This window comes from Giraffa tippelskirchi, chromosome 10 (assembly GCF_054371585.1).
Source record: "Giraffa tippelskirchi isolate mGirTip1 chromosome 10, T2T-mGirTip1v1.2.pri, whole genome shotgun sequence".
In the NCBI taxonomy this organism is placed as follows: domain Eukaryota; kingdom Metazoa; phylum Chordata; class Mammalia; order Artiodactyla; family Giraffidae; genus Giraffa; species Giraffa tippelskirchi.
The window spans coordinates 56,212,564-56,227,010 of record NC_137284.1 but is presented as its reverse complement, the minus strand read 5'-3'; the positions used below and the strand labels follow the sequence as shown (position 1 = coordinate 56,227,010).

Here is a 14,447-nt window from a genome sequence, read left to right as displayed (position 1 = left end):
GAAAGACATTCCATACTCATAACTGGAAGAATTAACACATTGGTAAAATGTTCATACTACCCAAAGCCATCAATAGATTTAACATAATCCTTATCAAGATTCCAATGGCATTTTTTACAGAAATAGGGAAAAATGACAAAATTCACACAGAACCACAAAAGACCAAAGCAATATGGAGAAAGAAGAACAAAGTCGGAGTTAATATACCTCCTAATGTCAAACTATAGCACAAAGCTACAGTAATAGAAACAGCATGGTACTGGCATAAAAACAGACACATGGAACACTAAAGGAACAGAATTGAGAGCTCAGGAGTAAACTCATGCATAAACATGGTCAATGTTTGACACGGGAACCAACATACTCAGTGGAGAAAAGATAGTCTCTTTAATAAATGGTGCTGGGGAAAAAATGATACTCAAATGAAAAAGAATGAAACTGGACCTCTATTTTATATCACACAAAAAACCCGGAAAAAGCACAAAACCTGAAACCACAGAAGAACACCAGGAAAAAGCTCACTGACCTTAGTCTTCATAATGATTTTATAGTTACAATACCCAAACACAGGGAATAAAAATGAAAATAAACAAGTGGAACTACATCAACCTAAAGGGTTCTGCATGGAAAAAGAACCAATCAACAAAATGAAAGAGCAAGCTACAAGATGGGAGAAGATATTTGCAAACCACATATCTGAAAAATGGTGGTGCTGAAGCTCAGTGGCTTCTGCTGTGTCCAACTCTTTGTGATCCCCTGGACTGTAGCCTGCTAGGCTCCTCTGTCCATGGAATTTTCCAGGAAAGAAGACTGAACTGGGTTGCTGCTTCCTCCTCCAGAGATCTTCCCAACCCAGGGATTGAACTCCTGTGTCCTGTGTCTCCTGCACTGGCAGGCAGATTCTTTACCACTAAGCCACCTGGGAAGCCCATCTGAAAAATGGCTAATATATAAAATATAGAAGGGACTCATATAACTCATTAGCAAAAGAACAAATAATCCAATTAAAGAATGGGCAAAGAGCCTGAATAGACATTTTTCCAAGGAAGACATTCACATGGCCAAGTACGTGAAAAAGTACTTGACCTCACTAAACATCAGGGAGATGAAAATCAAAACCACAGTGAGATTTCACTTCACACCTGTTAGAATGTACAGATATGTAGAGAAAAGGACACACTTGGGCACTGTTGGTGGGAATTTAAATTGGTACAGCCACTATGGAAAAGAGTATAAAGGTTTTTCAAAAAAATTAAAAATAGAACCACCACATTATCCAGTCATTTCACTTCTGGGTATATATTAATATCTGAAGGAAATCAAAGAGATTTCCACACTGTTATGTTCACTGCAGCATTATCTATAACAGCCAAGATATGGAACCACCATAAATGTTCCTTGGTGGATGAATGGATAAAGAAAATGCAGCATATGTATACACCAGAATGTTGCTGTTGTTCAGTCGCTAAGTTGTGTCAGACTCTTTGTGACCCCATGGACAGCAGCACACCAGGTTTCCCTGTCCTTCCACTATCTCCCGGAGCTTGCTCAAACTCATGTCCATTGAGTTGGTGATGCTTATCTCATCCTTTGTCACCCTCTTCTTCTCCTGCCCTCAGTCTTTCCCAGCATTCTGATCTTTTTCAATGAGTCAGTTCTTTGCATCAGGTGCCCAAATTGAAGCTTCACCTTCAGCATCAATCCCTCCAATGAATGTTCAGGTTTGATTTCCTTTAGGATTGACTGGTTTGATCTCCTTGCTGTCCAAGGGACTCTCAAGAGTCTTCTTCAGCACCACAATTCGAAAGCATTAATTCTTCAGTGCTCAGCCTTCTTTATTGCCCAACTCGCACATATTCAGTCATAAAAAAGAAGGAAATGTTGCCGTGTGCAATAACATGGATCGAAATTGAGGGCAGTATGCTAAGCAAAATAAGTCAGACAAAGACAGAAACTACATGATCTGTCTTCTATGTGGAATCTAAAAAAATACTTAAACTCATGGAAGCAGAGACCAGACAACAGATGTGGTTGAGGTGTAAGGCTGGAGATGGGAAATAGATGAAAGTAGTCAAAGGGTATAAACTTCCAGTTATAAGATGAATAGGTTCTGGGGCTGTCGTGTAAAGCATGGTGACTACAGTTAACAATATTGCATTGCATATTTATTTGAAAGTTGCCAAGAGAGTAGAGTTTTAAAGTTCTCACTGTAAAATAAAAAATTGAAACTATGTGAAGTAACGGATGTGTTAACTAAACTTATGGCAGCATTTTGTAATATATACACATATAAAGTAACTGTGTTGTATATCTTAGACTTACACAGTGCTTTCTGTCACTTACAACCCAATAAAGCTGAGGGAAAAGACATTGTTCTAGGAAATAAAACATGGAGGTATGATGTAGAGTGTGAGGGACACTTTAGGTTAGGTGGAGAAGGAAAGTGAATTTCAAATAAAACAGTCAATCAACATAATAAACAAAGATCCCACTAGAAACCTAGTTAGAGTTTCATTAAAATATGTATTTATCTGAAAAAGCTGATAAATAATTTTTTAATATAACAATATGTTGCATCTTTCCATTTATTTAAAAAAATTTTTGATTATGCAGTTTTATCTATAGGAATTCACCTAAAAAGTGAATTGAACCTAAAAGTCAAGTGAACAAAAATATATGCACAAGAATATTTACAAAACTTTTCTTTATCAAAGGACAGTGATTTATAATACTATAGTATTTTTAGGTGTAAAACATAGAGATTCAATATTTTTATAGATTACACTCTAAAGTTACTACAAAATAATGGCTATATCTCTCTGTGCTGTTCAATAAGAGATTCAATATTTTTACAGATTACACTCCATTCAAAGTTATTACAAAATAATGGCTATATCTCTCTGCTGTTCAATAAATCCTTGTTACTTACTTATTTTAGTTCAGTTACTTACTTAACATATTCAGTTCAGTTCAGTCGCTCAGTCATGTACGACTCTTTGCGACACCACTGCAGCACACCAGGCCTCCCTGTCCATCACCAACTCCCAGAGTTTACCCAAACTCATGTCCATTGAGTCAGTGATGCCATCCAACCATCTCATCCTCTGTTGTCCCCTTCTCCTCCTGCCCTCAATCTTTCCCAGCATCAGGGTCTTTTCCAATGAGTCAGCTCTTCGCATCAGGTGGCCAAAGTATTGCAGTTTCAGCTTCAACATCAGTCCTTCCAATGAACACTCAGGACTGATGTCCTTTAGGATAGACTGGTTGGATCTTCTTGCAGTCCAAGGGATTCTCAAGAGTCTTCTCCAACACCACAGTTCAAAAGCATCAATTCTTCAGTGCTCAGCTTCCTTTATAGTCCAACTCTCACATCTATACATGACTACTGGAAAAATCATAGCCTTGACTAGACAGACCTTTGTTGGCAAAGTAATGTCTCTGCTTTTTAATATGTTGTCTAGGTTGGTCATAACTTTCCTTCCAAGGAGTAAGCGTCTTTTAATTTTATGGCTGCAATCACCATCTGCAGTGATTTTGGAGCCCCCCAAAATAAAGTCAGCCACTGTTTCCACTGTTTCCCCATCTATTTGCCATGAAGTGATGGGACAGGAGGCCGTGATCTTAGTTTTCTGAATGTTGAGTTTTAAGACAACTATTTCACTCTCCACTTTCACTTTCATCAAGAGGCTCTTTAGTTCTTCTTCACTTTCTGCCATAAGGGTGGTGTCATCTGCATACCTGGGGTTATTGATATTTCTCCTGGCAATCTTGATTCCAGCTTGTGCTTCATTCAGTCCAGCATTTCTCATGATGTACTCTGCATATAAGTTAAATAAGCAGGGTGACAATATACAGCCTTGACGTACTCCTTTTCCTATTTGGAATCAGTCTGTGTTCCATGTCCAGTTCTAACTGTTGCTTCCTGACCTGCATACAGGTTTCTCACGAGAGAGGTCAGGTGGTCTGGTATTCCCGTCTGTTTAAGAATTTTCCACACTTTATTGTGATCCACACAGTCAAAGGCTTTGGTGTAGTCAATAAAGCAGAAACAGATGTTTTTCTGGAACTCTCTCACTTTTTCAATGATCCAGTGGATGTTGGCAATTTGATCTCTGGTTCCTCTGCCTTTTCTAAAACTAGCTTGAACATCTGGAAGTTCACAGTTCACGTATTGCTGAAGCCTGGCTTGGAGAATTTTGAGCATTACTTTACTAGCGTGTGAAACACGCTAGTGTCTCTTAAACTTAGCTTTGAAGGACTTCCCTGGTGGCGCAGTTGGTAAAGAATCTGCCTTCAAGGCAGTAGACTTCCTGCAATGCTGGAGACCAGAGTTCAATCTCTGGGTCAGGAAGATCCACTGGAGAAGGAAATGGCAATCCACTCCAATTTCTTGCCTAGGAAATCCCATGGACAGAGGAGCCGGGAGGCTATAGTCCATGGGGTCTCAAGAGTTGATCACAACTTAGTGACTAAGCCTCCACCAAATGTGGCTTTTAATATAAAATATAGGAATAAGTGTACTTCGATAAAGGTTCAGAAAAATGTTTATTTTTTTTCATCTTTCCATCTAGAAAGGATTTGTGCATACGGTAGAATTAAGTGATTTCTTTTTCATATTGATCTCATTTCTTTTTCATAATTTAATACTTAATAGACTTAATTCTGCTTTATATTAGTTGGTACATTTTGTTGGTGTTATCTGCTTTGAATTATAAGCTTTTAAAGAAGAGAATCCAAATGATTTATATTGCTTTTGCTTTGGTATGTTTCACATGTACAATACCGTTAGATAAAAAGAACAAAAAGAAAGTTAAGAACATATTCAGCTTCCTGTCTCTAAATACAGAGTTTATTCAAAAGAAATGACTAGAAATCTGTGCAATAACTCATTCATTCAACTACTATTCATTGAGCAACTACTGTGTGCCAATATACTTCTTGGAACGGAAGATATGAGAGAGAACCAAAGAGAAGACCCTCTTGCCTGCAAGCAGCTCACATTCCAGGAGGGGATGTGAAAGTCTGAAGTGAGCCTGGAAGACAGAGTGGCTGGAGCAGACACCCCCGGAAAGACGGGTGGAAGACCGGCTCACACAGATTTCTGGCCTTTATGTCATGATTTAGAACTGTCTTTTAAAGGTTCACTATGGCCTCTGTTTGGAGAATACACTATTACTGGAGGCAAAGACGGAAGCTGGGAGATCGATAAAGGTTATCACAACAGTCGAGGAGAGACAGGACAGGACATGGGCTATGGCAACAGAGTGAATGCAGTGAGAAGGCAAGCTGCAAATATTTTCAAGGTAAGCAAGTAAGATTTGTGGATGAACTGGACACGGGGTGTGACAGAAAGATAGGAGTTGGGGTGACTCATACTTATTGCTCTCCAATTCCAGGTTTCAAAGATTTGGAATTTCATATTCAACTCAAATATTACTCTGAGAATGCATTAATACTCCCACGATGACGCAGAAATTTTGACATTTTCATGGGTTTCACTCATTTTTCAAGCAGAGGTAATTGTCAAAATCTTTAATACTCTGCAAGGCCTGGACCAATGAGTACATTAACTAGCCATTATGCCTTCAGTGGTATGCACTAGCTGAGGAATAGCCCTGATTACAAACATGCACTGTTTTAAAGCTACAGGCAAAAGCGCTCATCAACAATCACGTATTTATTTGGTTCAAAAGAATGTCTAACATCTGCATTTATTCTCTACTAGATTGCATTATATAAGACCCAACATAATTCAGTCACTTGGTGTAGAACAGAAATGTAAAGCCATATTCTAGGTTTGAGAATTAACTGACAAATAAAGGAGAAATGGTAAGAATAGTTTCTTATGGAGGTTTAGCAAAATTATTATTATGTATAACAAATATAGTCTGGTATTTTAAAAGCAAGATCTATTTTAAAAATTAATTACATCAAATGTCCTTATAATACAAATTTGATCTTCTTAACTTTGTACTCCCCACAAGCAATTTTAATAATTTGCTATGATTTCAGAAAGGAAGAATTCCATTACAGATAAAATTAATACAATCTTGAATTTACCAGTAAATTATCATTCTTAGCAATTAATGACTGCACACAAATATGAGCTCTAAGGATTGCCTCTATCTAGGGTTTGACAGGATATGCTAATAGAAAATTTTTTTTCAGAAATACAGTATGTCAGTTTTAGCTGTGCATAAAAGAGCCAAAATTGATAGTGAAACATGTCACAAGAAAGTGGAAAAAATAACAAAGGAAAAAGTCTTCCTTCATTTACTTTCCATCACTACTTACATAAACTCTTTTTTTTTTTTTAAACTTTTTATTTTGTATTGGGGTACAGTCGATTAACAATGTTGTGATAGATTAAGGTGAACAGCGAAGGGCCTCAGCCATACACATACATGTATCCATTTTCCCCCAAACTCCCCTCCCATGCAGGATGCCATGTAACATTGAGCAGAGTTCCCTGTGCTACACAGTAGGTCCTTGTTGGTTATCCATTTTAAATATAGCAGTGTATATATATCCATCTCTAACTCCCTAACTATTGCTTCCCCCCATCCCTCCCACCAGCAACTGTAAGTTCATTCTCTAAGTCTGTGAGTCTCTTTTTGTTTTGTAAGTTCATCTGTCTCATTTCTTTTTAGATTCCACATATAAGGGATGTCAAACTCTAAATTCTTCTAGAAAATGTCACCTGGCACTGACTCGTATGCCAGGCACTCCATGGACTGTGGGCACACAGAAATGAGGACATCCTGCTTATAATTTGGTGGCCGGGCAAAGTAAATACAGAATTACCAACAAAGGGTGAAAAGTGCTTCAGTGTGGATATGGACACAGTCCCCTGGGAGCCCAGAGGCAGAGCCACTAGCTGCATCTGTTTTCTTTTCCAAATGAAGACAGGATAAACTCAAATATCTGAAGCTAGTTCCAGTAACACACAAGACCTGATCTCTTGCATCCAACATCTTTCAGATCTTAACTGTCAAAGCATACATTTTCAAACAGAGCTATTTCCAACATTTTCTGCAATGAGCATGTATAATGTTTAGAATTAGATTTTTTAAATTCTATTTTGAAAACAATTGCATTATGAGTAAAAATAATGTTCCATTAGCATGAAAGCAACCTAATTCACTAGGTAAGTTTTGAAAACAAAAAGGGGCTTAAATTAGTGCCCCAAATCAGGAAGAGGTGTATTTAGTAACACAGTCAACTGCTTATTTTTCACAGATTATTCCAGTATTTGATTAGGAGTGCTTTACACTGTTCTCCTTCAGTTAGGTTTATTCTGTCACTACTTTAATGTCAGCTTTCTCTTTCCAATTATGTTTAAACTAGAAGTTTAGAATGCGGTGATTTAAAGCACTGGCTAACTCACAGTGTAACTGAGAAGTGCAATTAATTTAAACCTGCAGGCTGATTTTCACCTTCTCTTCTTACTGCAGGGACACAGCAGAGGATGGTCGCACACAGCAGGGAGCTAGGAAGGAGAGCTCAGAGAGAAGAAATCACTTGTTCTGCGACATGGTGGGGGTGGGGGACAGAAGCTGGAAAGGTTTTGCTCAAAGTGCCATGCTTATAGGCAGTGATTCGTTGCAATTTCATGGGAAAATACTGGTGAACAATGCTATACATTCTGAAGTTTTCCAGCTTAAAAGAGCTAAATCTGAGGTGCAGACATAGAGAATGGACTTGTGGACAGAGGGCAGGAAGGAGAGGGTGAGATGAATTCAGAGAGTAGCACTGACATATATACACTGCCATGTGTAAAACAGAGAGCTAGTGGGAAACTGCCGTATAGCCCAGGGAGCACAGCTCTGTGACGACCTAGAGGTGTGAAATGGGGGGTGGTGAGAAGGAGGCTCAAGAAGGAAGGTATATATGTAAACATATGGTCAATTTACGTTGTTGTACAGCAGAAACTAACACAACATTGTAAAGCAAGTATGCTCTAATTTAAAAAAATTACATTAAAAATAAAAGAGCAAAGAGCAGGGTGAAGAAAAAGACCTAAACCTGAAATGGCTTGAGGCAGTGTGAAAACAAATAAAACCTAAATTGGAATTTTCCCATTTGCTTATATGTATGTACTGTATACCCTAGGAGGGTAATTTTAATTTTTATTCTCCGTATCTCCTTCTCACCAATGTATATTATCTCATAAGACACTGCTATGTTTTTAACTTTAATAATGGGAAAACTTGTAAGTAGTCAAAAAACCAACCAATTAAAAACTCCAATAATGTTCAGGCGACTTGGAAGGCTGAACTAGGATTTTTAAGAACACTTTTCTTTCTTTATTTTTTTTTGATTTAATAGCATTGAATTTTTTAATAATATCATGGAATAACTGTAAGTCAATATAAAAATGAGTATGTCCAAAATGCCACAGGAAACGTTAGATGTACTTTATAATGAATGCCTCTAAACCATATATTCATCTATTCACAATTTCCATTCTTTAGGGTTATTTTGCATTTTAACAAATGCATTTACTCTTTCCTCCTGAGCCTGTAAGAAAGTAGTAATGATTTAAGCCAAGAGCTGTGGCAGAGCTATCATCTGGCACAGGTATTGAACCTGATGCCTGTCTCAAGATAGTTTCAGTGGAGCAAAAAGGGTCCAGTCCTCTATAACGATGAACAATAAACAAAGTCATGAATCACTCTCTGATGTTTCCAACTATCACTTTAATTGCTTATGTGGCAGACTGTAGCCATGAATCCTTTAGAAGACATGAGTAGTCCTCATTCTTTCCCTCACTCTACAAATATTTCTCATGTACATACTGTTTGCCAGGCACTGTGGAAAAGCAGTGCCCCAAACCTACAAGGTCATCCATAGCCTACAATGAATCATGGAACCCAGTATTAAGGGGCCATCAATAGAAGAAAATTGTATTTACAGGTATTCAAAAGACTTTTTATGCAAAATTGACTTTCTTATAGTTATTAGGTAAACCAAGCCAGTGGTCAAGGTTTCAGCTGATATTCTGACCAAGGTATAGAAAAGCTGGATCTATAACATCTATAGTCCTCAGACTAGAAGTAAGAATTCATACATAATAGATGAGAGTTTGGGGCTTCCCAAGTGGCTCAGTGGTAAAGAATCCGCCTACTAATACAAGAGGCTCAGGAAACCTGGGTTTGATCCCTGGGGAATATCCCCTGGAGGAGGGCTCGGCAGCCCACTCCAGTGTTCTTGCCCGGAGAATCCCATGGACAGAGGAGCCTGGCAGGCTACGGTCCACAGGGTTGCCAAGAGTCGGACACACCTGAGCAACTGAACAGGCATACACACAGGCAGATGAGAGTTTATCCCAGAGAGGGCTACACTTGTTCCAAAATACAGGGATTTTTAGATGTCTCAACTCCAAAAAAGCACAGTAATCCAAAAAGGCATTTTAGAAATAGTTTGTATGTCTGCACAACTGCAATTCACAGCTTTAAAACACTTAATATCCCCCAAATATATACTGGCTGTGAATTGACACAGCTCCAGCGTTACCAGCAAGAGGCTCTGATGTGACACGTTAACTCAGAACAGAATTGTACTGCCCTGTTGCAAAACCCAGAGGGGTTTCCTGCAAAAGCTGAGTAGCAATCTTTAGTCCTGGAAGCAGGAGACTGAAGCATCCTGCCGTGACCCGGCTGTGGCAAAGCATCCTTTCATTACCAACGGTGTGTGCTTTCAGACAGCAAACTCTGGGCTTCCCTGGTGGCTCAGTGGTCAAGAACTCACCTGCCAATGCAGGAGACAGGGGTTCGATCCCTGGTCTGGGAAGATCCCACATGCTGCAGAGCAACTAAGCCCATGTGCCACAGCAGTCGAGCCTGTGCTCTACAGCCCAGGAACCACAACTCCTGAGCTCATGCTCTGCAGCTACTAAAGCCTGCGCTCCACAACACAAGAGAAGCTTCCCCAATGAGAAAACTGCACACCCCAACTAGAGAAAACTCCGCACATAGCATGAAGACCCAGCACAGCCGAAATAAATAAATTAATTAAATTGAAAAAAAAAGAACTCATGAGTTAAAAAAAAAAAGAACAATCTCTGAGCAACTTCCAGAAACAAACATCTACTCTATTCGTTAAACATTCTTACTTCCTATGGCATTTGGTTTTTCTAACAGATAAACATACAAACATGAGTTTGTGTGTGCACATTCCCAGCTGAGGTCTTCACACCAACCACACCTTTCTCAACCTAAAAGTCAAAGGACACTTCTCTTGCCGTAAGATGCTTTTCTTTAGAGAAATAAAGTTTAATCTCTTAGGCATTTATCACAAAGTGTACTAGACCTTAATGCTGGGAAGGATTGGGGGCAGGAGGAGAAGGGGACGACAGAGGATGAGATGGTTGGATGGCATCACTGACTCGATGGACATGGGTTTGGGTAAACTCCAGGAGTTGCTGATGGACAGGGAGGCCTGGCGTGCTGCGATTCATCGGGTTGCAAAGAGTCGGACACGACTGAGCGACTGAACTGAACTGAACTGAACTGAACTAGTCACAAATGAGACGGAATCTTTACAGCTCCCAGAAAAGAAAGGAGAAGAAAGATTTTGTGTCTCAGTCTCCATGCATCTCCACCCATGCCTCCATGCAAACTCTCCACAGGGAGAAAGAGATCAGGAAGACGGCACCTTCGAGGGGAAGTGTGAGCCATCAGGTACCGCAGGTCCCCTACATCTGAACCTTCATGGTGCGAACTTTCAAGGATATGAACATGTATCTGGCTCCAGCAAGGAATGTCAGGTGTGAGTGAAACCGCAGCTTGCCCTCCGTCTCCTACTGCTGTCAATCCTTCAGCTCCACCATCCTCCCCTCCTCTCCTTCCTCCAGTAAGTCTTCTTGCCTGTTCACTCGATGCCAGCCTCTGTATGTCAGCTGTTGTATACTGCACTACTGTACATTTCAAGGTATTATAGTCTAAGATTAAAAATGTTTTCATTATTTTTTGCTTTTTATGTATTATTTATGTGAAAAGTCTTATAAACCTATAACAGTACAGTACTCTATATCCGATTGTGTTAGTTTGGTACCTAGGCTAACTTTGTTGGACTTCATGAACAAATTGGACTTAAGAACATGCTTTCAGAATAGAATGCATCCGTATGTAGGGGACATACTGTGGTCTGGTCACTTCATTCTACCAATGACTAAACTGAGGTTAGAAAGGTTGAGTTGCCTGAGGCCATGATACAGGCTAGTAGCAGAGGCTGAACCAGGATTCAGCTCCTGGTTTACCACTCGTTACCAAAGAGCTGGGTGATCCAAGGCTCCTATTTGATATTTAGCAAACATGTCCTGTGTCCTATTGGTCTGCAACTTGATTTAGTCCGCATAACAACACTGTGGGCAAGGGGATAAGATCTTCTCCATTTGACACACAGACAAACCGAGGTACTGAGACACTGAGCACCTTGTCTGTGTCACACAGCTCATAAGTGGCAGAGCTGGGATTTGAACCCAAGCAGTCTGGATGTGGAGTCAAGGCTCGTAGCCACGACACCATGACGTCTCTGTATGTCTCCACTAGAAGAGACTTGAAGTTTGACCTCAGCAATGCACAATGCTAGCAGCAGCACCAGCAGATCAAAGTTCCTTTAACTAGCAATTAAAAAACATGCACACTTCCAACTATTTTTGCCTTCTGGAAAAGGCAAAAAACTAGAGATGATAAAAAGATCATTGGTTGCCAGGGGCTGAGGGGAGGAAGGGATGAATGAGGGGAGGACAGAAGACTTTTTCAAGAGTGTGAAATTACTCTGCATGGTAAACATGTGTTCTTATACATTTTTCCAAACCCATATAGTATACAGCACCAAAAGCAAACCCTAAATTATGAACTCTGAGGTATAATGATGTAGGTTTATCAGCTGAACAAATGCACCACCCTGGTGTGGGATGTTGATAATGGGGAAGGCTGTGCATGTGGGGGACGGGAGGCACATGGAAAATTTCTATTTGCTCAGTTTTTAGGTATTATTATATAATATTATGTAATATTATATAATATGTATTATGTAAAATTTCTTCTGCTCAGTTTTGCTGTGAGCCTGAAAATGCTCTAAAAAAATAAAAGTCTACCATGCTTCCCTAGTGCTCCAGTGTTTAAGAATCCACCTGCCAATGGTGGAGACACCAGTCTGATCCCTCATCTGGGAAGATCCCACATGCAGTGGGGCAACTAAGCCCATGCACTACAAGTACTGAAGCCTGTGTGCCCCAGAGCCCAGGCTCCACCACGAGAAACCACAGTGAAGAGAAGCCCGCACACCACAGCTGGAGAGGAGCCCCCCACTGCTGCAACCAGAGAAAGCCCACACGCACAACGAAGAGCCAGCACAGCTAAATAAAGACATAAATAATGAAGCCTATTTTAAAAACCAACAGTGACACAAACAGTACTCTCCCCACCCCCGACTCCTTTTCCACATGTCGCAGTGCCTCACCCTTTCAGTTTAGAACAAATCTGTCTTGTGTTCATGGGAAATGCCAGACAAACGTCGGCCAAGTTCCAGTGATCCTGGACATATTCCTTAAAAAAAAAGAGACAAATCTCTCAGTGCCTCAGTTTCCCTCACAGATGGGAGAAATAGCAGTATTTACCTCCTAGAATTATTGTGAGTCTTCAATAAGAAAATCCCCTCAAGAGCTGGGAAGAGTGTCTAACGCGTAAGAGGCTTTCGATATCTGCTACCTATTGCTACCACTGGAAATTACTATTAATAATAAGCCTTAACAACTGATCATCTTGTACAGTTACGCTGTACATACACAAGGCAGACATATGGTATATTGAAAGCAGTATTACTCCAGGGAGGGTAAATACTTAAGCTATTCTAAATTACCCTCTGTGGCAACAGTTAAACAAATGAATAAAAATCACAGACAGGTGGATACTCTTCAAACTCCTGTGATTCTGTGATTTTAATGCGCTAATTGAGAGTCAGGATTGGCTTTCTGAGACAATATCAATTGTCCTTTTTTAGTTGAGAGACTATGAGTTGACTCTACAAAGCTGGCTCCAGAGGCAAAACCATCTGTGCACATACACATTTATGTCTTTTCTCAATAATCTCAACTTTGTTGTCGGTTTGCTCCTACAGCGCTCATCAAGGGTGGGTGTAAATGAAGGAAATTTCACCGCTATCTTAAAACTGAGCTAACTGTCAGTAGTCCATTTATTATGTGTTACTTAAATATCTGGGGGGTAAAATATTAATTAACTAAGATCTCAAATAAAAGAAACCAAGATCTCTTCCTTCCACCTCTACATTAGCAGAAGAGTTATTGTCCCATAGTCATTATCAGGGGTTTCCTAGGTGGCATTAGTGGTAAAGCGCCATTGCAGGAGACATAAGAGACTCGGGTTTGATCCCTGGGGCGGGAAGATTCCCTGGAGGAGAGCATGGCAACCCACTCCATTATTCTTGCCTGGAGAATTGCATGGACAGGGGAGCCTGGCGGCTTACAGTCCATGGAGTCAAGAAGAGTTGGACACGACTGAAATGACTGAGCACGCATGCACGCAATCATTATCAGAAGAATTTCACTACATGTAATCTCACTACATTTTCTCTGGCATTTCCTGGACACTGTTTGTCTCCCTTATTATGGATGTCCTCTAGTGAAAATAAATGGGAAATTCTTCAAGCAGATACCCAGAAAGTCAGTATAGACAGACCCTTCCTTGCACTGAAATGAATTTCTACAATTTATAAAGATATCCGCCCCCCACAGGTCTGCCTATGGGGGAAGAACTTAGTTTACATTTTCAGTAATTATCATGATTTTTGGCTATTTTAAATTTTTATTTTATAGTGTGGGCCATATGTATGACTTTTTTTTTCCGCATATCAAATCCTTGGTCAGTTATGGACCTATGGGGAAAAGCCTACAGCCCATGTCTATGGCATCACTCTTAACTGGTGTGAAAATAACTACTTCCTGAGCCTGGATTTGCTATTATGCACCCTTCTCAGCCCAGAGTCATGGGCAGAAACCATCAATCAAGAGGAGTTCACACTTGAGATGAAGCCCCTTTCCATCTCTGAAACAGGTTCGTGACTTTTTGTAGCCAGTAGGTCCTTCAGAACACACACAACATCAGTTTCCTCCTCTGCTCAAAAACCCTTCACTGATTCCTTTTGCACTTCAAGTAAAAATCCTAGCTCTTCACCTTGGCCGTCAGAAACCCACCCCAGCTGCTCTGTCCCGGGTCACTTCTCCAGCCGTGCTGACTTGTAATTTGTCTACTACCTGTCTCCCCTCTGGCACAGAAGCCCCATAAACAACGGGCTTATCTGCTTTGTTCACAACTGTGTCTTCAGCACCTCCAAGGCTGCCTGGCACCCAGAGAGCACTTGTTAAGAATCCGAGTACATGAGTGTGTGGACCATCTGGCTCTTGCTGATTGAAATGTGAGCTC

General features: G+C 40.3%; 1 protein-coding gene across 15 annotated transcripts in view; it reads right to left on the bottom strand.

Annotated features, from left to right (window-relative positions):
* Positions 1 to 14,447, bottom strand: part of CDK14 (cyclin dependent kinase 14) — a 642,291-nt gene that overhangs the window by 155,556 nt on the left and 472,288 nt on the right. The window contains exon 12 of one of the 15 annotated variants that reach the window (XM_081531337.1): positions 12,469 to 12,554. The exons of the other annotated variants lie outside the window; for them this stretch is intronic. Within the exon in view, the coding sequence (XP_081387463.1) occupies positions 12,478 to 12,554 (77 nt within the window). The 3' untranslated portion in view covers positions 12,469 to 12,477. Of the gene's footprint in view, positions 1 to 12,468; positions 12,555 to 14,447 lie in introns of those variants that run through there. 15 annotated transcript variants of the gene reach the window in all.